Source organism: Engraulis encrasicolus, chromosome 22 (genome assembly GCF_034702125.1).
Source record: "Engraulis encrasicolus isolate BLACKSEA-1 chromosome 22, IST_EnEncr_1.0, whole genome shotgun sequence".
NCBI classification, from domain to species: Eukaryota; Metazoa; Chordata; class Actinopteri; order Clupeiformes; family Engraulidae; genus Engraulis; species Engraulis encrasicolus.
The window spans coordinates 46,034,988-46,057,487 of record NC_085878.1 but is presented as its reverse complement, the minus strand read 5'-3'; the positions used below and the strand labels follow the sequence as shown (position 1 = coordinate 46,057,487).

The 22,500-nt window shown below is 44.9% G+C and overlaps 1 protein-coding gene across 1 annotated transcript in view; it reads right to left on the bottom strand.

The window, feature by feature from the left end:
* Positions 1 to 22,500, bottom strand: part of hcn4 (hyperpolarization activated cyclic nucleotide-gated potassium channel 4) — a 163,496-nt gene that overhangs the window by 114,238 nt on the left and 26,758 nt on the right. The window contains exon 2 of the mRNA XM_063188289.1: positions 4,703 to 5,126. Within this exon, the coding sequence (XP_063044359.1) occupies positions 4,703 to 5,126 (424 nt within the window). The remainder of the gene's footprint in view (positions 1 to 4,702; positions 5,127 to 22,500) is intronic.

The window sequence follows — 22,500 nt, the reverse complement described above, 5'->3', positions numbered from 1 at the left end:
TATACGTTCGCCTGTCAAAGTAGTGAAATTGAAAATGCTTGCTGTCGTTGCATCACTCTGTAGCCTATCACTGTAAATTCCAGCGCAATAGTTGCATGAATAGAACTAGCTGTTTGCGCAAAGTATGCTGGCCGCAGTGCTGACTGAGCGCGCGTAAAGAATAATAGTTCTAGAGTTGTGAGTGAGTGACAAAACTGATCTCCGCACGAAGTCACATGATTCAGGCGAGCCACGAGCTTGCAAACTGACTGGCTGGTAGCCTATTTTTTTCGCCTATAATTTCGTTCATTGATAAGACGTTTTCCCCGGTGTGCTGTAGGCTATATAATTAATATTCAAAAGGGTCCTACTGTAGCAATGCATGCATCTGCTCTTTTATCAATAATAATTTTCAAACTCGTAGTGCAGTGAGGTGGCTTTATGTTTCAGCCAAGTGCAACAGAGCCTGTGTGGTAAGAAGAGAAAGGATTAATCATTGTATTGGTGAATCAATATTGTATGTGGGTAAGACACAATTCCTGAAAATGTTGGTTTTCAGTCTGCAAGCTTCCAAAACGACTTGTGGATGGCAGGTGAAAGTCACGCCACCTCATAGATTTGCACTGTAGATTGCCAAATCCTTATTTCCAGTCATTTTGGCTAAAGTAACTAAAAGTAATGCAAAAGTAGTGTAATGCCTTACTTTTAAAAAAAGTAATGTTGTAAGTAATGTAAGGCATTACTTTTAAATGACAGTAACATGTAATAAGTAGTGCATTACAGTTTTTGAGTAACTTTCCCAACAGTGCCTGTCATCAAAGCAATGTTTCTGCTGCTGTACTTTTGCCAAGAACAGTGAAATATGCAAGGGTCTGGCAAATCTCTTACGAAATTGTGCCCAGACCAAAACCATCCCTAAACCAAACCTGTCACAGGGCGTTGTGGAGCATGCCTGAACTTGGAAAGGCGCATTGGACACACGATAGTTCGTTCAAATCAGTGTGTCATCTTTACGCTCTGTCATGATGCCATGTTACCATCCTTGTCTGTTTTTTTTTCAGGGGGTGTCATTAGAAGATGTGAGTGTCAATATGAAAAGAATCCTCCTGCCTTGACGGTGCACCAGAAATCATGCTGCCATCTTTGCTCTACACAACCACCATCCTTGCCTGTTTTGTTTTGCTTTCAGGGGATCTCATAACATGATTTGTGTGACATTAAGAGACAAATCGTCCTGCATCCACCAAGTATCAAAAATCATGCTGCTATCCTTGCTCTACTATACCTCCATACTTGTATGGTTTTTTTTCAAGGGGTGTTATGACACATGACATGAGTGACATTGAAACAGAATCCGGCAGCATTGCCTGTGTATTGAAAATCATGCAGCCATCTCTGCTCTACACCACCACCATCCTTGTCTGTTTTTCTTCCAAGTGTCATGACATGACTTGAGTGACATTACGAAAAGAATCTTCCTGCATCGCCTGTGTATCAAAAAAACATGCTGCCATCTTTCCACATGATGCAAATATCGTTTGTACATGAGTCACGGTGGCTTGACTCTCGTGCCTGTCTGCCTGACACATGGTTCACATGTCAGCTCGCTCTCCAGGAAACGCACAGGCAGCGCCGACAACCCCACAAAACAGCAATACAGGGCCAACTGAGCACTATTTCAAAATGGCTCCACAGCACTGTATCTCCAGCTGTCCAATGTTTAGCACTGGGTGTTTTCACTATTGCCCGTACAAATGTGGTACAGACGGCTTATTCACCTCCCCCGCCCTGCAACAAATATGTTCTGCATCCTGCTGTGATAGTTTGGAGAGAGCACAAGGGACCACCTCTACTTTTGAACATCCAGACTAGAACTTATCTAATTCTATCAGCAAAAGCAGCTGCCCTCCGTCTCCCTCATCTCTCCACCTTTGCACTCAACTCCTCCATTGCCCCATCTCTCTGCTCCTCCATCTCCCCATCCCTCCTTTCCTCCTCTCTCAGCCCCTCCATCTCCCCATCTCTCGACCACTCCCCTCCTCCTCCCCCAGCCCCCTGACTGCCCCGTCTCCTCCTCCCACTAGGAGCTGAAGCGTGGCAGCCTCCTGCTGGGCAGGAAATAGCACAGGGCTCAGTGGGGAGAGCGCTCGCTTCGCTGGGGCCCAACCTGCATGACTGCATTTGCAGCGCACCCAGGCTGCAGGGACCTGGATGCGCCCACCTGGAACTGGCGACTGGGGAGGTAGGAGGAGGAAGCAAAGAGGGAGGGAGGGAGGGAGAGAAGATGGTAGCAGGGATAGAGAGGAGAGGAGAGGTAAGAGGGGGGCCGAGGGCCATGATGGCATATGGCAGGAGGTGTGGGGACCCTGCGGTGTGGAGACTCCCACTGCAGCACTCAAAAACTTTCACTTCATGGAACTTTATGGGGAGGGAAGGAGAAAGGGCATGAGAAGATGTGGAGGGGTTTGGGGATGGATGGAGGAGAGGGTGATGTTGGGGCTCAGGTGTTCAATTTACTGCATGTTTTGTCGCTATTACCACAATTATAATCATGTCTAATTTTTTTATCTCTAAATCGCTCCCCACTTTATACAAATTGGCGCAGAAAGTGACGCTGGGGACAGGAGAGGAAGGGAGGTGGGGCGAGGTGGGATGTCGATACGCACAGTGGCAAACTGCAAAATAATAACGTTTCCCCCTGGGACCCGCTGACACTGGGAACGTTTCCCAGCGTCCACCTGGCCCCTCTGCTCTCCACCCGATACCAGAAGCTAAACTCTCTCCCTGTGTCGCACGGCCAGATAAGCCCCAAAGGAACAGCTTCATTTACTGCATGGGGCGAAGCTGATGCAGCCCTCTGTTTGCAGTCTCCACACGCCGTCTCGTTGTTTACCCTATAGGCCCTTTGTGTTTCTCTTTCACGCCAGCTGTCAAACTATAATAATAAAAATGAATGCATAAGGCAAATGAACCAAGTGTATGTGAATACACTAAGCAATGTTAGAGCAGAGCTAGCAGCACATGATTACAAATGGGGTTTTTTTCTAAAATAAATAAGAATGGTTGTGCAGTACATATAATGTATCCGACAAAATGTAATGCAAATGTTATTATTATTTAAGCACATAAGCTCCTTAAGTGCCTAGTAAGGGCAGTTCCAGACAAAATCTAAGAGCAGTTCCAGACAAAATCTAAGAGCAGACCAGCCTAACCTGGAAGTATGGTTTGGAAACTTTACAACTTACAGTAATATATCTGGATGTAGGACAGTGTAGCTTCCAATTTATTTGGATCTCTTTGGTGCATATTTTTGCTGACAAAAATCCATGCTATCCAAAAATGCTACTATTTAAAGTAATCAAGCTTCCAGAGTGCATAGTAAGGCCTGTCAAATGCCAGACAAAAACTAAGAGCAGACCAGCAAATACCGGGAGTATGGTCAGTAAAATTCACAGCTTACTGTAATATATCTGGCTGAAGCACAGTAAGTAATTCCTCCAATCCCTCTCCTTTTGGTGCAGATTTTTTTGCTGACAAAATCCATGCACTGCACCGCTAACCAAAATAAATCTCTTAGGTAGACACAGTGAACCGTATCAGGGGGAGGATAGGCAGAATGGAGCACAGTCTGGGCACACCTACAGAATTTATGGCACAGTGACCTCCCCTGTTCCTCTCGTATTCCTAACAGCATGCATTAAAGGCTTATACGGGCTGGTGCTTTTATCGGGGTTACAGTAGTGTCTGGCTTTGGCAGACAGGGTTAGTCCGGGTCAGACGTCACAGCTTATGGATGTCATATCCTATATTAACACCACACATCAGCAAATCACTTTTAAGTGATTTCTTGAAAATCATTGGATTGTTTTGCTGATGTTATTTCTGAATCACTGTGGAGTGGATATTTTATTTTATACCACTTACATTTTACTTTTATACTAAATGATCACCAGGGAAAATACATAATGTTGATGTTGTAAGTTGGACCCAACCTCCACATCACCATCCAATCAGAAAGTAGCCTACAAACAAACACAAATCTTACCTCCTGCCATTGGTGGATGTAACTTATTGCATTGGATTGCTTTGGGAATATTATAATTTCTGAATAATTGTATAGTGCACATTTTATACAATTTTGTATTTAAGCAGCTTTTCTTACACTAGACAGCCGCCAAGGACAAATAAACAACATCAAATGTTCAGGTTACAAGTTGGGCCCTATCCCAACATCACCACACAACCAATCGGAGAGTAGCCAACGAAACCTCTATATGAGAGTGAGTTACCCTATGCTTTGATCTCTGGTCACATGGTTTTATGCAAGCCTCAAAGGTTCCGGGTAAACCCATGTCTGCCATACGCATAGCTAGGTTACGTGTACTTATTCTACAAAATTGGCTGTGCTGCTATTGCCTTGACACAAGTTATCATTTGAAGTCAAGTAATTACACAGTCCGTAGAAATACTGTGCTTTAAAATTGCACAAAAACATTGTTTTTTTCAATTCTGAACATATGGAAACAAATGCTATATCCGGAAACTTGTGAAGGCTGTGCAAAACCGCAAGACGGGCCATGTTCGATCATAATATGAATACATTTCGTTGCCATTTTTCACAGCGGGATCCTATGGCAATGGGGCACCTCTATAGATAGCCTAACATGATGACAGTCTACCCAATATCACCACACCAGAGAGAGTAGCCAACAAAACCTCTTACCTCCTCCCATTGGTGGATGTAGCGTATGAGGCGGGACAGCCGCAGTAGCCTCAGCAAGCTCAGGATCTTAGTGAACCGCACGATGCGCAATGCCCTGGCCGTCTTGTAGAAGTCGGAGTCGATGCGCGTCTCCACAATGAGGAAGATGTAGTCGACGGGGATGGAGGAGATGAAGTCCACCACGAACCAGCTGCGCAGGTATTTGATCTTGATCTGCTGCGGGTCCAGGATGATCTCTGTGTTGTCCTCCTTGACAATGCCCGTACGGAAGTTGAGAACTAGGTCCATGAGGAAGAAGGTGTCCGAGACCACGTTGAAGACGATCCAGGGCGGCGTGTGCTCGTCTTTGAAGAACGTGATGCCCACCGGAATGATGATCAGGTTGCCCACCATCAGCAGCAGCATGGTCAAGTCCCAGTAGAACCTGCGGCGAGGAGAACCGAGAACCAACATTAAGAACACAGAACACAGAACCATCTTCAGCAGTGGCATAGTCAGGTCCTAGTAGAACCCGCAGGGAGGAAAACTGAGAACCAACATTAGGCTAACATAGACTAATAGGACCTTCAGTGAAGATAACCACATGGGGTAAACACAGAATGCAGAACACACATGATCATGAAATCACCATCACATGATGGCTGGCCAGTAGAACCTGAGGAGAATGCACAGAACACAGACCTAAGCAACGAATTTAAATCTCCACTTGTATGCACAATGCTTTTGCATGCTTCCTCGTGCTCTACAATGCCCGATGACATGTTAGGGTTAGGGGTGGTTTTGTTCTGGACACAATTTTGCCTTTTTCCTTGTTTGTTTCACTGTTGTTGGCAAAACTAAAGGTGCTGGCTGAGGCGTTACCACCCATGATTGAAAAAGAAAATGTACTAGTGTGAAAATAATGCACCTTTTTATGATCCCAGTCTGCACAGTAGAACTGACTGGAACACTCCGAGAATTGGGAGGAATGGCAGAAGACATGAATATTTGGACACAGATGAACTACTTCATATTCTATGTTGTTTTGCAGAAGTACTTTGAGGTCCTCATGAAACCCGCACCCACATGCCAAGAAGAAGCAGATGGACACATGGAAATGAAGACGTGAATATTTCAGCACCGATGAGACAAAAGTCAGAGGTGTCATCCCCAGTGTTTCTGACATATTTCATGAAGTAATTTTCTGAACGAGTTGATCCTAATGAGTGGAGAGAATCCTGGAGAGGTGGATCAGCTAATTAAAGAAATCCAGTCAGTGTAGAACAAAATATATAACTGGGTTTCAGACCGGGATTGACAAATGTGGAAATGGTTTATTGCAGGAGTGCATGAGGAGATGAGTAAAGCCTACCGGAATTTGGAAAGAAACACACGTTTGTACACAAATGTAAATGCTCTGTTTTATGTACTGTAGCACGCTTGCGTGTGTAACTAATTGGATTGCTTTGTTTTGATACACTGGACCTGCACCCCCTGCTGTACCAGGCTCACAAATCGGTGAAAACGGGATACTGTTGAAAAGCTGCTAGAGGATCAGGGCAAGCGCAACCTTTTAGCATTTCTGTAAATTAAACATGGCGCTGCAATCCCATCCATCCATGTTTTTTTTCCGCCTTCCTGCCAGTAGTCAAATCAGGCTACACACCAGAGAGACAGACATCACTGCCAAACACTGCACAAAAACACAGAGAATTGCAATGCTATCTGTAACAGAACAAAGAAGGAAAATAATGCTGACTGCGTAAGAAAAGTGGATGCCCTGAAGAGAGCCAATGAAAAAGGCAGTATCGGGGGATGCACGAGGGCGGCCTTTAAAGGCCCATTACGATTTACAACCTACTTGCAGCCCTCCAGCATTCCCTCCAAATTAAAGGTGTCACTCGAATCATGTTCTTCACTCCCTTCAGACACCCAGAGGCTGTTTGCATTTCCCATGATTCAGCAGACAAGTGGAACTCATCTATGAAACGTAATGGCTACGAAACCAGCTGAACATTGTTTTTTCTGATTGTTCAATATTGAAATGCATTAATGCGTTTGCACTCCTGGTAGAAACAGTAGATTTATTTCAAGGAGAGCTACAGATGAGAAATATGCTAATACTGTTTGGTTTTACCCGCACAGCTGTTTGCTGTGGTGCTTTGAATAACCTCCGCAGGATCAGAAAATTCAACACACTCACTCACACACACACATGAGCACACACACACAAGCGCACACGCGCACACACACACAACCAACACACACACGCAACACACACACGCGCACACGCACACGCACACACACACACACACACACACACACACACACACACACACACACACACACACACACACACACACACACACACACACAGAAAACCAATGTAATAATGTGGATTGGCAAAAATGCCCTAATTAATTTGTTTAATTTGCAATGCGATTTGAAGTAGCAAATTAACAAAGCCTCTTCCCATCACACCATTTCATTCATTTCCAGCAGCAGAAAATCAGAAAAGAAAAAAACTGAAAATCACCAGCATGCACATCGCTATTACCAAAAAAAGAAAAGACATGCATTCAGTGGCCAGTCTATCTGGTGTGGGGATCTAACTGTACTGCAGCGTGAATTGTTATTCGTTGCCTGTGGTTTTCTCCTGGGCAGTTTGCTGATATAGGGGTCAATAAGGGTTAACTGTTGATTGCTAACTGTGGCACCACCTCGTCCATCCTCTGAACCCCCCACCCCCAACAAGCCCTCCCTCCTCCCTCAGTGTTTGGTTATAAATTGCCCCCTCTGGCTGACCTGTAATTGAATCTAGATTGGGTCGCTTGTATAAAGGGTGGTGTATCCTTGGCCATCTACTGTACTGTACTGCAGTGGCTCCCAAACTGGGGTTTGGGTCCCCTAGTGGGGGTTGCAAAGGTACTACAGGTACTGCGGAGAGAAGGGACTATTTGCATAAAACCTTCAGTATATACTTTCATAAAATAGAACCATTTCATAAATTGTTTACTACTGGTATTCACTGGTATTGATTGGTGTATTTACTTTTCATATGAATTGTACATTTAGAGTAAGGTTTAACAATATGAAGGGAGAAAAAAATATCTTGGGTCCAAAAAAGGGGTCCCAGTACAAAATGTTTGAGAATCACAGGTGTACTGTATGGACCAAGACACTGTGAAAATTGTAAGCTCAGTGAGAACCAGGTCTAGTCAGTAGTAAGTGGCTGGCTGATCACGGTATATAATGGAACACAAGTCGAGATTATCATAAAACTCAGGGTCATTTACAGTAATAATGATCAACCTTGGACACATTTAATCTGTCACCTGAATGCCAGTGTGATGGTGCTCTGGATTTAGGCAAAGTGACAGGAAACAGAACCTGCGTACAAGGTAAATTAAGCTTACTGTATGTTGGTGCTTCGAAAGATAGGGTTCAATTTAGTTTTCAAATGATGTAAATGAAGCAAAAGAAAAAGAAAGAAGAAAAAGAAATTGTGATAATAATATATATATTTCAGATGATTTGACAAATATTTAAAACTATTTATTTACACATCATCGTTCTTTTTGATACATTACCTAGCGCTACTGGGAAGTGTATGGTGGAACCAGGATGGAGGGGTGGGATGGGAGACGGCAAGTGGTTCAACCACTCAAGTATAGTGGTTAAAAATCCATAAATCAAATCCATCCAAAAATCCATCCATCATCAATCCCTCCATCTATCCGCACACATTCTCCCATCCATGCACCTATCCGTCCATCCATCCATCCATCCATAAATTCTTAAAAAGCCACCTCGAGGCAAAACGTAATTGAAAAGCCCTTGGGGCCAAAATCCCATGAAAAGGAGAAGAGTGCAGTCCATGTCGGCTAAGGTCCCATGACAGGAGGGGTTTCACCTGGGATAATGTGAGGGGACTGGAGGAAAGAGCAATCCCCCATCCCCATCCATGGCCCTGGGGGAGAGCTTTCATTCTTCGGTTCCTGTGCACGACAAGCTACTCCAAATAATCACTAATTACACACACAGATGTCTAGGAGGCTTGAGCCGCATTGTGCGTGGATTAACATTCACACACATGCGTGCACACACACAACACATAGACGCACGCACACACGCACGCACACAAGCGCGCAGGCAGGCGCGCAGGCACTCACACACACACACACACACACACACACACACACACACACACACACACACACACACACACACACACACAATCTCTGTAAGCTTACCCACACTTACACTCACACACATGCTTACACACGTGCGTGTACAGACAGACAGACAGACAGACAGACGCACACACACACACACACACGCACACACACGCACACACACACACAGGCGCGCACGCAAACACACTCACACAGACACTTTCACATCCAAAACAGTGACAGTAATTGGAATTCTTCAAAGTAACAAGGGTATCCACTCTTTCAGACTCCTGTCAAGTGGAGTTATATTTAGTCAGGCGTTCCCCACACTGACTTTGGTCTTGTTAAGACTTAAAGCCCAGGAGAACCCCTGTAACATCAAAGCTGGAGGGGGCAACAGGGTGGGGGGTGGAGGGGAATTCACTAGGTGTGTTTGTGCGTGTGCATGTGTGTGTGTGTGCGTGTGTGTGCGTGTGTGTGTGTGTGTGTGTGTGTGTGTGTGTGTGTGTGTGTGTGTGTGTGTGTGTGTGTGTGTGTGTGTGTGTGTGTGTATGGTGAAGGGGGTGGGGGTGTCTGGGAATCGTGTTCAACAATAATGACATTTTTTTCTCAACAATGTCAACTATTCAGCAGCATGGCAAAATGTCAAGGCAAAAAAAAACCTTTTGAACTGAAATTACGTGTGCAAATCAGGTGAAACGCATTGACACTGAAACACAGTGGCACCTTACGGCATCGCTAGCGGCATATTATTTTTTCAACCTCCAACTATCCCACAATTCCATGCTGTGCTGACACCTGCACACACACCTCTCCCTCCCTCTCTCCCTCTTCCTTCAAGTCCTCTGGCTGTACTAACACCTTTAGAAACCAACTGGGAGCCCAAAGTGGGTCGGGCCGGAACCAAGCCCAGACACCAGGAGGTGGTGAGGGGAAAAAAAGAAAGAAAGAAATAATAAAGACTGCTGTCTGGCACACACAACCCCTGTGGTCCTCGCTCTGTGTGTGTGTGTGTGTGTGTGTGTGTGTGTGTGTGTGTGTGTGTGTGTGTGTGTGTGTGTGTGTGTGTGTGTGTGTGTGTGTGTGTGTGTGTGTGTGTGTGTGTGTGTGTGTGTGTACGTATGTGCGTGCATGCATGTGCTAATGTACATGTGTAGATGTGTGAGTGTGGGTATGCATGTGAGTGTGTCTCTGTGTCTACAGTATGTGCGCGCATGTATGTGGCCATGTGTGTGCGTAAGTCTGTATGTGTGTTCTTTTCAATATGTTGTTTTTCCTTTGGGTGGAGATGCAGGACAGGGCGGAGGAGAGAGAGAGAGAGAGAGAGAGAGAGAGAGAGAGAGAGAGAGAGAGAGAGAGAGAGAGAGAGAGAGAGAGAGAGAGCTGCCGCTGGGCTCTGCTGAGTCTGTCAGTGCGTTGTGGTGCGCTCCTCTGAGGCAGAAGGAAGAGAGCAGAGAGAGGCACAGCAGCAGCAGCGGGGTACCCAGGGGAGCAGAGCACCTGTGGGAGATCCACCTGCTCTCACCCCATGAACCAGGGACACCAGGGAGAGGAGCAGACGAGAGGAGAGAGACCAGGGAGAGACACAGACCAAGGAGACAGCGATACAGTACAGTGAGAGAGGGGGGGTTGGACGAAGGATACAGTAAGCAAGTCTGTGCGTGTGTGTGTGTGTGTGTGTGTGCGTGCGTGCGTGCGTGTGTGTGTGTGTGTGTGTGTGTGTGTGTGTGTGTGTGTGAGTGTGCGTGTGCGTGACAGACAGAGAGAGAGAGAGAGAGAGAGAGAGAGAGAGAGAGAGAGAGAGAGAGAGAGAGAGAGAGAGAGAGAGAGAGAGAGAGAAGGGGAGACTGATGGCGAGTGTCAAGGGTAATATAAGGCAGCAGTGACACAGAAAATTCTGAAGCTGCAAGGCGGAACAGAGGAGTCAGACGTTGCTGTACTTAAATAGCTATTAGTTTAAACAAACTTTAGTCTGGATGATAAACATCAAAACTCATTTCTGAAACACCATACCCTGCCCTACTCTATTTCCCTGAATAGACTGTGTACCATACGTACAGAGTGCACTGCAGACACATTTCCCAAAGATGCCATTAGGTGGCCAGGGCAAAAAATGGGTTTTAAATGTGAATCAAGTTTTTTTTTTCCTGGAAATTGAGAATTATTCTTTTTTTACCCCCTGTCCCATACAGCTTAATTTGGATGCAAATTACACAGTGCACACTCACTTCATGAATTCATTTACAATGAATGCAGACTATGCTACTATTCAAAGTTTGTTGAGGCACTCTTTACCAAACTATGTGTGGTTGATAGTCTGTTTTGCAGGGAGCAGTTTTTTTGTGTTTTAAATGGGTGTGTAGGGGGGCGCTGTGGCGCAGCATGCTAAGCTCCCCACATTTGGGCTTGCATGCCCAAGGGTTGCACCCAGGATTCGAATCCGGCCTGGGTCATTTGCCAGTACTCCGTCTCTCTCTCCACAGTCGATTCCTGTCGCTCTTCACTGTCCTATCTGAAATTAAGTTGGAAAAGCCCCCCCCAAAAAAAAAAATCATGAAATGGGTGTGTGGGAATTGATTTGAGTCGTCGATCAAGTTTTTATGAAAAACAAATCTGAAATGTTTTTCGTGACGGAAAATTACCCAGCTCTAGTTGTCTGTCTCTTTTAGCCTTTTTCAGCACAGTTCTCAGTGCCAGAAACACAGTAAATCTTAGAAGCAGGTTGACATGTGAAAAGGACAAGAAAAGTGCAGAAAAAACACGGTGAGCAGATGGTCTGCAAAAACTCTTTTATTCCTCAGACTTGCATGAACACCGTCTCCCGCCAATGTCGACAATCCCTTCAAAGGCAAATTCCCCCAAAATCAAAGTCTGTGCAGATTAAGACAGACTTACTAAAGACTGAAGCTCAAGATTTTAGAGGATAAGAACTTTTCCAAACATTTCTGTTTGAGTTGTGTTGATAGATCTGCCAACCTTGCCACGGCATTATGTGACGAAAGAACTTGCAGATCGGAACGGTCCTTGTTTTTAGATGCGTCCCAGCATCTCTATAAGAGGGTCTGTCCGTCCGTCCGTCCGTCCGTCCGTCCGTCCGTCCGCCTTCAATTGTGTCTGAAACGCTTTTGTGTCTGAAACGCTTTCTTTAAATTGTTCCTTCCTGTGGCCACAGGGCGGCAGACTTGCCATTTTGGACCGGAGCGAATGCGTGCAAGCATAGCCTTTCCAAAGTAGCCTAGCCACAGGCTAACTGACAAACGTGAGGCCAACAACTCAGCCGATCGTGATGTACGCCACAAATAGACCAATCGACCTCATATTTAGACACTACAATGTTGATTTCTGCCTTCGATTTTCATCAGTTAAGAAATCTAGCGTCGGATTGACACATTATTAAGGTAGTAAAGCGAGTTGCCGCCATGTTTGTTTTCCAGAATCACTCGGCGGGTAGAGAGCTCACGTGCAGCATTCTGGGTAATTGAGTTTCACTGCTTTGTGCCTTGACGGTGAAGCTGGTATTGAAAAAAAAGTCCATAAGCGCATGATTCACCCAAACGGTTTTATTTATTTATTATTTGTCGATGTTTAGATTCTTTCCCACATGCACATACTGCTGAAATGGCGTGATACTAAAGGTTGTTAGGCCTAATAAATGTCTGGTAATTTGTAATGTTCACTTCATCTAGGCTATGTGAAATTTCAAATCATAGCCTATGGTTCTTTTCCAAATCCAAGAATGATGATAAGCTTATTATACCCTAAACTGCAAAAAAATAAAGCCATGTCTCGCCATTTTGCTGCCTTGCTGCCTGCCACAATATTTGGAGTGTCCATGATGACCAATAAACAAAAAGTACATCCTCGGGGGGCGTTGACAGAGGAGGCCAGGGGGGCGTTTGGGGGGGGAAATGGCATAGTTGGAACTGGCATAGAGGGACGCATCTGTTGTCCGCCTGTCGGCCTTGTTTTTAGGCAAAGGATTCATCACCATTTGCTTAAAAAATACTTATGTGGTTATAGATGTGCGCCTGTCCAAATTACAACCATCTGCTTTAAGATGACCCAATAAGGCCAACGCATTTCATGACAACTTAGAGTTTAAGCTGTTGCAGACATTATACTTTCCCTTGGATATCATCTTGTGTGTCCTGCACCTGTCCTGTTTGTTGTGTACAGTTACTTGTATATCTTTGATCTCTTATCTATCAATCTGTGCGTGAAGATGTTGGCTAATCTCAATGTCTTTGTAGTAAATATGACATGAGCACATTATGTTGGTGTATCTCTGGCTGGTAACACTGATAAATGACCAAGCTCTGCTCTGTTTGCATGGCACCAGAAAATGGCAAGCAGTTTTCTGTTGTCGGATCAAAGTGGACATCAGACCATGTAGCCTACAGCGCTTTTAACACTGCAACTGTTTATGAGTGTGACCAGCTTTAGGCACCTTAGGCAGAGAGAGTGAGAGAGAGAGAGAGAGAGAGAGAGAGAGAGAGAGAGAGAGAGAGAGAGAGAGAGAGAGAGAGAGAGAGAGAGAGAGAGAGAGAGAGAGATGACAACAATCCAGGCTATAAACAATGAGGTCTAACTGAATGTTCATCCGGGCCTGGCTGCAAGTGAACAACGTACAGCAGCCCTTTCATGCAGGGCCTCTTTCTAAAGCTTTTTGTTACTGCTGTAAAGTAACTGGCAATGGAGATTACCAGTACAGTAAAGTCGGTTACTGAAACTAACGTGATAGCAATGTTGTTATGATATAAGCTTAGTTGACTTTTTTCAGCAAACAGCATGTAGCATTTCCAGCAATCCCATCTGCACCAACAGGCTACATCCAACGTATCAGCAAAACTAAATGTTTTTTTACAGGTCCAAAAATAGGCTTTGGTGTGTTTCAGTATTTATCAGGTCTGTGATAAATCTGAGAAGGGTGATTTGTTTTGGAATGCATTCGCTTAATCCTCAGATGAATTGCATTGGTATAATAACAATAATCTAATGAACTGGCGCAGATGGCAGCGGCCAGAACCTACAATGCACGTGAAGCCACATCCGCTCTGTCAGGCAGTCTGTGCATGACATCACAGCAGTCAAGTTCTCTTTCAATACAGTCTACGGTGAAAACCTGCCGTGTATAGAAAGGCAGAGGTAGGAGAAGATAAACATTGAATCCCTCCTACACTGAGGTGTGTAAACATGCCGTGCAGACTGACTAAAGGTGAAACAGGTAGTCAATGGAAAGCATCTATGACAGCACAATGAACAGTGGAGAGGCATTCCAGTGAATAGAAAGGCAAAGAAATGCTCAGGTAGAGGGGGACAAAGCGAGGGATGTGGGATAGAGACAGCAAGGTATAAACAGAGAGAGATAGAGACAGCAAGACAGAGAAGGAGAGAGAGAGAGAGAGAGAGAGAGAGAGAGAGAGAGACACAGAGAGAGAGAGAGAGAGAGAGAGAGAGAGAGAGAGAGAGAGAGAGAGAGAGAGAGAGAGAGAGTTGAAGAAGTGGTGAAGAGATAAGGGAGGTTGAGTGGGCAAGGTCATGACACACATGCATGATGCACTGCAAGGGGCCGTGTGGTAGCCACGTTGCTTCCGCATTATTTAGAAAACACACAACACAGAATACTGTAACGCCAGGAGATGCACTCTCTCCATTTCCAGTGTACTCTGAACCATTTCGGAATGTACAGCCTCATGGGAATCGATTGTGTGTGTGTGTGTGTGTGTGTGTCTGTGTGTGTGTGTGTGTGTGTGTGTGTGTGTGTGTGTGTGTGTGTGTGTGTGTGTGTGTGTGTGTGTGTCTGTGTGTGTGTCTGTGTGTGTGTGTGGCCCCAGTGTGTTATTTTCATTCATGCAAGCTTGCATGTCTGCGTCTCCGTTAAAAGCACAAAATGCTTTTGACACACAACATCAGAGAATAGCATGGAGCGGATGGTCGAGTATACGTATGCGTATGTGTACAGTACATAGTATGCCATTTCTGTATTAGGGGTGCCAGTGCATGTAATGATGCATAACTGCTATTGATTCTTACTGTACAATTCCATGGGTCTCTCTGTCATCTAATGTCTGACGCTGAATACAAAACATTTTGAAATTGCTTTCACTTCCACTGAGGCACCTTTCATTGCTTCAGCAATGAAATTACAGCACTGCTCACTTGATGTCCTCATTACATTATAATCATCAAATAAATTATCTTATCCAAATCCATAGCACTAACGCCCACTATTGTCGTACTATTGTACTAAGCCAGACGGAAAATGCCCTGCCACTTTTAGCCATGCTTGAAGGTCATTGACATATTTTAGTAGCAGGTGTCAGGTGGTACAACCACAGCTATTGCCATTCCTGTATGAATTAAATAAACTAATTAACACCTGGAAATGGATGTACAAGCAATGACTATGTTTTTACATAATCCCGTGAGAAAAAAAAAACATTTCACTTACATTAGCTGTGATTGCAGCTGTGAAATACACAACCATTCAGTGCAAAGCATTATCATCTATTTGACTCATACAGCTAGCCTACTATTGCATGGAAATACTAACAACACAGCAAGACACGGGGAGGTACCAATAAGCAACCGTTAACACTTTACTATACGGGGACTTTGATTACAGTGTACTTATTCATTAGGTACAGCAGAATTACTGGTGTAATTATATGTAAGCACAACTGTAGTACATGTTATTACTCTTCTTGATATAATTTGTGTATGCATATCATATGACAAAAATGACCATAATGCCCTATGAAGTGGTTTTACGGTATAATACCTTTTGCCAAAGTGATAAGTTCTTCCAGAGAGGCAATGGGTTGAATGAGGCCATGGTGTGTAGATACACAATAATACACATTGTGGGGATTATATAATAACAATGTAATGTTTTACAGTTGTACGTATGCTATTTCACCATACCAGTTATTCTACTGTACCTAATGAATAAATCCACTATAATTTAAATCCAATAGAAATAAAATGTTATCGGAGGCGCTGTGGCGCAGCGCGCTAAGCCCCCCAAATTTGGGCTTGCATGCACTCTACGGCAGTGTGTCTCAAACTTTTCGTGCTATTCCCCCTGTCTGTCTGCGCCCCCCTCGAGCAAAATGGTTACGAAAATACAAATAAATTGGCCTTCGTAAAGTTTATTAGAGCCTAATATAGGCCTACACGTATATGGTCTATGATGTTCTCTAAATATTAGTGAATAAATTAATGAATATATTGTGATTGTAAGGTGAATGTGTCGACTTAATGGCAAAGCAGAAAAGTTTTTAAAAAAGTAAAACCTTCTGACTTCACACGCCCCCCCTCCAATACCTCCGCGCCCCCCTAGGGTGGCTTCTGCCCCACTTTGAGAAGCACTGCTCTACGCTGTCCTATCTGAAATAAAGGTGAAAAAGCCCATAAAAATACATTTTAAGAAATAAATAAATAAAATAAAATGTTATCATATAAACCTGCAACTTCTGTCATACAGTATTCAGCAATGCAACAAGAAGCCCTTGCATTAAAATGCTGGTGTTTAAGAGTCAAACTGTGTCATTTCCCTATGCAATAATGGCTTGTCATGCCATATCATCTAGAGCAGTGGTTCCCAACCAGGGGTACATGTACGCACACTAGCGGCATGCCAGCATACTGCACAGGATACGTGTAACTATGTTTGGAATATAGTCACATTTGGATAGAGGAAGAAATATAGAGCAAGCGTTACTCATGGGGTATTCATGGTATTACAAAAAGGCTTTGGTGACACGCAACACAAAAAAGGCTGGGAAACACTGATCTAAAGTAATGGGGGAAAAAATGGCAATGTTGCTATGTTGACATTTCATTAAACTTATCTGACGCTTTTATCCAAACAGAGTGTTGAGCAAAGCTCTTTTTACCATCTGTCATGTTCAGCTGAAAGTATGTGTACTGAATGCCTTTACATCATGATGGGGCAAAGTGATGAGCAAGATAGGACACCATTGTTGTGGACTGGAGGGCAGTGAGAATGTGAAAGGGATAGCAAGGGCTCACAGCACATTGTGCCGAGCATGGGGAGAGCGGGCATACACGCCATGCTGTTTGTATCACATTCCAGACACCTGTGAAGTATTGTGTGTGTGTGTGTGTGTGTGTGTGTGTGTGTGTGTGTGTGTGTGTGTGTGTGTGTGTGTGTGTGTGTGTGTGTGTGTGTGTGTGCGCGCGCGCGTGCATGCGTGTGTGTGCAAGGGCATTCCAGTGCTTGTTTGTGTGTGTGTATATGTTTGTACTGTATGTGTGTGTGTGTATGCCAGAGTGTCAGCATCCAGGCTGCTCTGCTCTGCTCTCTCCCTGTGCCCCCTGATGCGGCAGGTCAGCCACCTAAACATAGCAGAGCTCCATTTGCTGCACTTAGTTATGCACCGGGCACACCAGGGGCACAGAAACCACACTATAAATACAGACACATACTGGAGAGAGGGAGAGAGAGAGAGAGAGAGAGAGAGAGAGAGAGAGAGAGAGAGAGAGAGAGAGAGAGAGAGAGAGAGAGAGAGAGAGAGAGAGAGACAGAGACAGAGACAGAGACAGAGACAGAGACAGAAACAGAGAGAGGGAGGAGCACAGAGATAAGTACATAGACGTTAGGAGAAATAGACAGAGTGGGGGGAAAGTAGTGGATGAAAGAGAGAGGGAGAGAATCAGATAGTGAACATGAAAGAATGAAAGCATACACACGTAAGAGAAACAAAGGATGAAAGGGAAATGCAAACATTGAATGAGCAAATAAGAGATAGAGGGTATAGAGGGCAAAGAGGGGTCAAGGGCTGCATGAGAACAAAAGGGGAGCAGTCCCCACTTATTAAAACACACGCACGCACACAAGCTCTCACACGCACACACGCACGGACACACACACACACGCCCGCGCGAGTGAAACAAAAGGCCGTGTCATCCCAGGTGAGGTGATATCTCTTCGGGGAGAGAGAGAGAGAGAGAGAGAGAGAGAGAGAGAGAGAGAGAGAGAGAGAGAGAGAGAGAGAGAGAGAGAGAGAGAGAGAGAGAGAGAGAGAGGGAAAGAGTGATGGGAAGGAGGAGGGACAGCGGAGGAAAACAGAGAGAGAATTGGGGAGAGAGGGTACAGAGGAAGATAAGAGAATGTGCTGTAGTAGAGGAGGATGAGGGGCAGGAGGGGAAGGAAGGATAATAAATGGAGAGAAGAAACCGAGAGGAAGATAAGAGAAGTTAGTGCACTTCCAGAGAAATATGAAGGGCTCTTCTCCAAAATACAATATTTACATTTTCAAAACTATTCATCAATGACTTGGTTTTATTTTATTTTCCACTTAATCAGTAAAATCACTATTTTCTTGTTTGATTTGGTTAGGAAAAAATGAGAAAAATAACACTTGCATATCAATGCTACCTTAAACTCGAATGTAGTATACTGTATAAGGGCTCTCTTCCAAAATGTAATATATGCATTTTTTAAATAATATTCAACAATGACAGGATTTAATTCTGTTTTTCAGTTAGAAAAATAACGCTTGCAAACGCCCCGTTGTCCGCACATTTATAAAGATTTAGAAGTTGCTTAGTGTTTTGGATATCACAGAGAAAAAGTTTCTGAGCCGCATAAAGATAGAGTGCTCTGAAAAAAAGGAAGGTAAGGACAAAAGACGGGGTGAAAGCCGGAATAGAGATATGGGGAGGAAACATGACAAAAAGAGAAAAAGGGAAAAAAACTCAAGGGAATGAATCAGAGAGAGATAGATAAAATAGTCAGACAGACATGAAATGGAAGGAAAGACATACACCGATAAAGACAGGTAGTGTGTGTTTGTGCGTGTGTGTGCGTGTGTGTGTGTGTGTGTGTGTGTGTGTGTGTGTGTGTGTGTGTGTGTGTGTGTGTGTGCGCGTGCGTGTGTGTGTGTGTGTAAGAGAGAGAAAGAGAGAGAGAGAGAGAGAGAGAGAGAGAGAGAGAGAGAGAGAGAGAGAGAGAGAGAGAGAGAGAGAGAGAGAGAGAGAGAGAGAGAGAGAGAGAGAGAGATGACAAGTGACCTCAGACTCCAGCAGCACACACCTTAACTGACCTGGCGGTCACGAGGACAAACATGCATAGCTCCTGACATTTCAACAGGAAAACAGAAAACATACACACACACACACACACACACACACACACACACACACACACACACACACACACACACACACACACACACACACACAGAGACAGAGATGAAGAGACAAACATATACAGACAGAGATGCAGACAGACAGACAAACAAACAAACAGATAACCACAGAGACAAACAGACAAACAAACAGACAACCACATAGACAGACAGACAAACAAACAGACAACCACATAGACAGACAGACAAACAAACAGACAACCACATAGACAGACAGAGGGACAGAGAGACAAACAGACAGACAGACAGACAGACAGACAGACAGACAGACAGACAGACAGACAGACACACACACACACATACACACACACACAGCAGGTCTCATTTGACCCTCCATCCTTCGCCAGTCCCCGGGGGGTTGGGAAGACATGTTTTCGCCCTCACAGACCGCCTGTGGCGACAAGACAACACTCTCTCACACTCTGCTCTCTGCCAAAAGCCAGGAGAAGCCAGCGACACACACACACACACACACACACACACACACACACACACACACACACACACACACACACACACTGTTTCTATTATGGCCACCAGTGACAACAATCCCTTGACGACAAACAAAAAGAAGGAAGGTGCAAAGAGCACAAGGCTTTTGTTTCTTGCTGTGTGTGTGTGTGTGTGTGTGTGTGTGTGTGTGTGTGTGTGTGTGTGTGTGTGTGTGTGTGTGTGTGTGTGTGTGTGTGTGTGTGTTTTCACACTTTGAGTATTTGTGCATCTGGGTTTCTATGTGTGTGTACTTTCGTTATATGATGCTGTGTGAAATCACAAATATACAGTACGTATCCACACGTGTAGGTGTGTGTTTGTTTGAGCACAGTTGCACTATGTCTGTTTGTGTCTGTATGAACACGAGTGAGTCTTTCTCTGTGTGTGTGTGTGTGTGTGTGTGTGCGTGCGAGAGAGAGCGTGTGCGTGTGTGTGTGTGTGTGTGTGTGTGTGTGTGTGTGTGTGTGTGTGTGTGTGTGTGTGTGTGTGTGTGTGTGTGTGCGTGAGTGTGTGAGAGAGAGAGTGTTTGTGCCTATGTGCACACTTTGCGTCTGCCAAGTTTGTGTCTGTGTACACACAAGTGAGTCTGTGTGTGTGTGTGTGTGTGGGTGCGTGCCTGTGGGCGTGTATTTGTGTGTGTTCGTGCGTGTGTTTATCCGAGAGTGTGTGTGTACCCACGTGTACGTGTGTTTGTGTAGTACAAAGCACAAGGTTAGACGTCGTGGATAGGCCAGTCAGGAAATCAGCCCCTCCACGGATACGCAGCACTGCTCCGCAGACAGACACACTAATCTATGGGCCCATCAGGGACTAGCCGGCTGTCTTATCAGATGACACACCACTGAGAAAGAGAGCAGGGCTGCTTTGTGGCATGCCGAGGACGGGCGATATGTTTTCTTTTTTCTTTTTCTTATCATTTTTACATTAGAAAGCTTTTATTTGTTGCTTTGTTATTGTTTGTTGTTTGCTGTTTGCGTGCTTGCACAGACAGTGCTGTCAGTAAATTCAGTGACCCTTTCCTGGTGGCTTACCAGCAAAAAATAAATGCTCAGGGAAAAATAAATGGACAACAAATGAACAAACAAACCAAACATCTAAGATGTTGAACCATGACACCTCAGTCCACACCTTCAAGCTTATATATTTTTCCCAAACTTTACCAAACTTCTACAGCAGTGAGTTCTGTATGTGAGTGTGTGTGTGTGTGCGTGTGTGTGTGTGTGTGCGTGTGCGTGTGCGTGTGTGCGTGCATCCTTGCGTGCATGCTTGCGTGCATGTTTGCGTGTGTGTGTGTGTGCCCGCGTGTGTGTCTGTGTCTGTGAAAGAACGCATGCATGCTTGCGTGCGTATGCAACACACGTCTGCGTGTGTGTTAGCAGTGTCTACTATGGCAGAATGATGCCTGCTACATGGGGATGAGAGGTCGTCTGTCACTGCAGGTACACACACAGCACTGCACAGAGGCACTCCCTTCATTACACACCGCAGTGACTGAATGAGGGCAGCCCACCTGCAGGAGTGACTGTGTATGTGTGTGTGTGTCCGCACAGGAGCACACCTGTGTGTGTGTGTGTGTGTGTGTGTGTGTGTGTGTGTGTGTGTGTGTGTGTGTGTGTGTGTGTGTGTGTGTGTGTGTGTGTGTGTGAGAGTGTGAGAGAGAGAGAGAGAGAGAGAGAGAGAGAGAGAGAGAGAGAGAGAGAGAGAGAGAGAGAGAGAGACAGTGAGTGAGAGCGAGAGTGTATGTGTGTGTGTGCATGTTTGTGCGTGTGTGTGTGTGTGTGTGTGTGTGTGTGTGTGTGTGTGTGTGTGTGTGTGTGTGTGTGTGTGTGTGTGTGCGCCCGCATGCATACATGACTATGTGTGTGTCTGTGTCTCCGTGTGAGTGTGTGTGTGACTGTATGTGAGTGATTTGTTTATTAATGCGAATGCCTGTGTGTGTCAGTGGGGCCTCCCGACGACAGAGACATCTCTGAGGAAATCTGCTGTATTTAAAAAGGGGTCTGATTGAATGATTGAACTGTGTCTGCTTATGAATATGAATCGCCAGTTTCCCCTCTCTGAATTATTCATGCTTGTGTCTCCTCTTGCCTCCATTTAAACTAGGGGCTGTTGCTGTAGTGTTGCTGTATTGCTGTTGCTGCTTGTCACAAGTTAGGGAGTGATTGCAGTTATTGCAGAGTGAGTGAGTGAGTGAGTGAGGGCTGGATGGTAGTAGCCTCGCGACGCCATCCTCTGTACTCCACCCAAAGATTTTGGCTCCGCACATCGTCTGGCAAAAGCCTCAAGCTCGTTTCTCTCAGTGTTTCGCCAATCAGCAAACAGTTGAGAGTGGTGGTGTAGAACTCACCCGCGAGCTCCGTTACTGATTGGTTAAGGTAACTATATTCACACTTTCGTTTTGTTATTTGTATGCTTTTGCGGCGCTGTAACATAACAGGCATGCTAATAAAGCACAATATGGGTTTTAATTTGAGTTTGGAAGTTCAATTAATTTAAATGATAGAGTAAGATCAGACCATCTCCTATCGTCCACGGAGACGGATTCCTCATGGCTTTTGCCAGACTGATTGACGGAGTCAACAGTCGGCTATTCGCCCAGGCTAGGATGGTAGGGCTGTAACGAAACAATCAAATCACAATTCGGTTCATATTACGATTTTCATATTTTCTTTTTTCTTTTTTGGGGGGAGGTCTTTTTCGACTTTATTTGATAGGACAGTGTGAGAGGTGGACAGAAAGCGAATTGGGAGAGAGACGGGGAGGGGTCGACAAAGGACCTGGGCCGGGAATCGAACCCAGGTCAGCCGCATGGCAGGCGAGTTATTGAAGCAATATAGAGTAGGCAGAGAGAGAGAGAGAGAGAGAGAGAGAGAGAGAGAGAGAGAGAGAGAGAGAGAGAGAGAGACTGTCAGAAGTATGGATAAGCCATCTGCTGGTGGCTTGAAGCTCATGTCACACTGGACCCAAGCAGCACTGC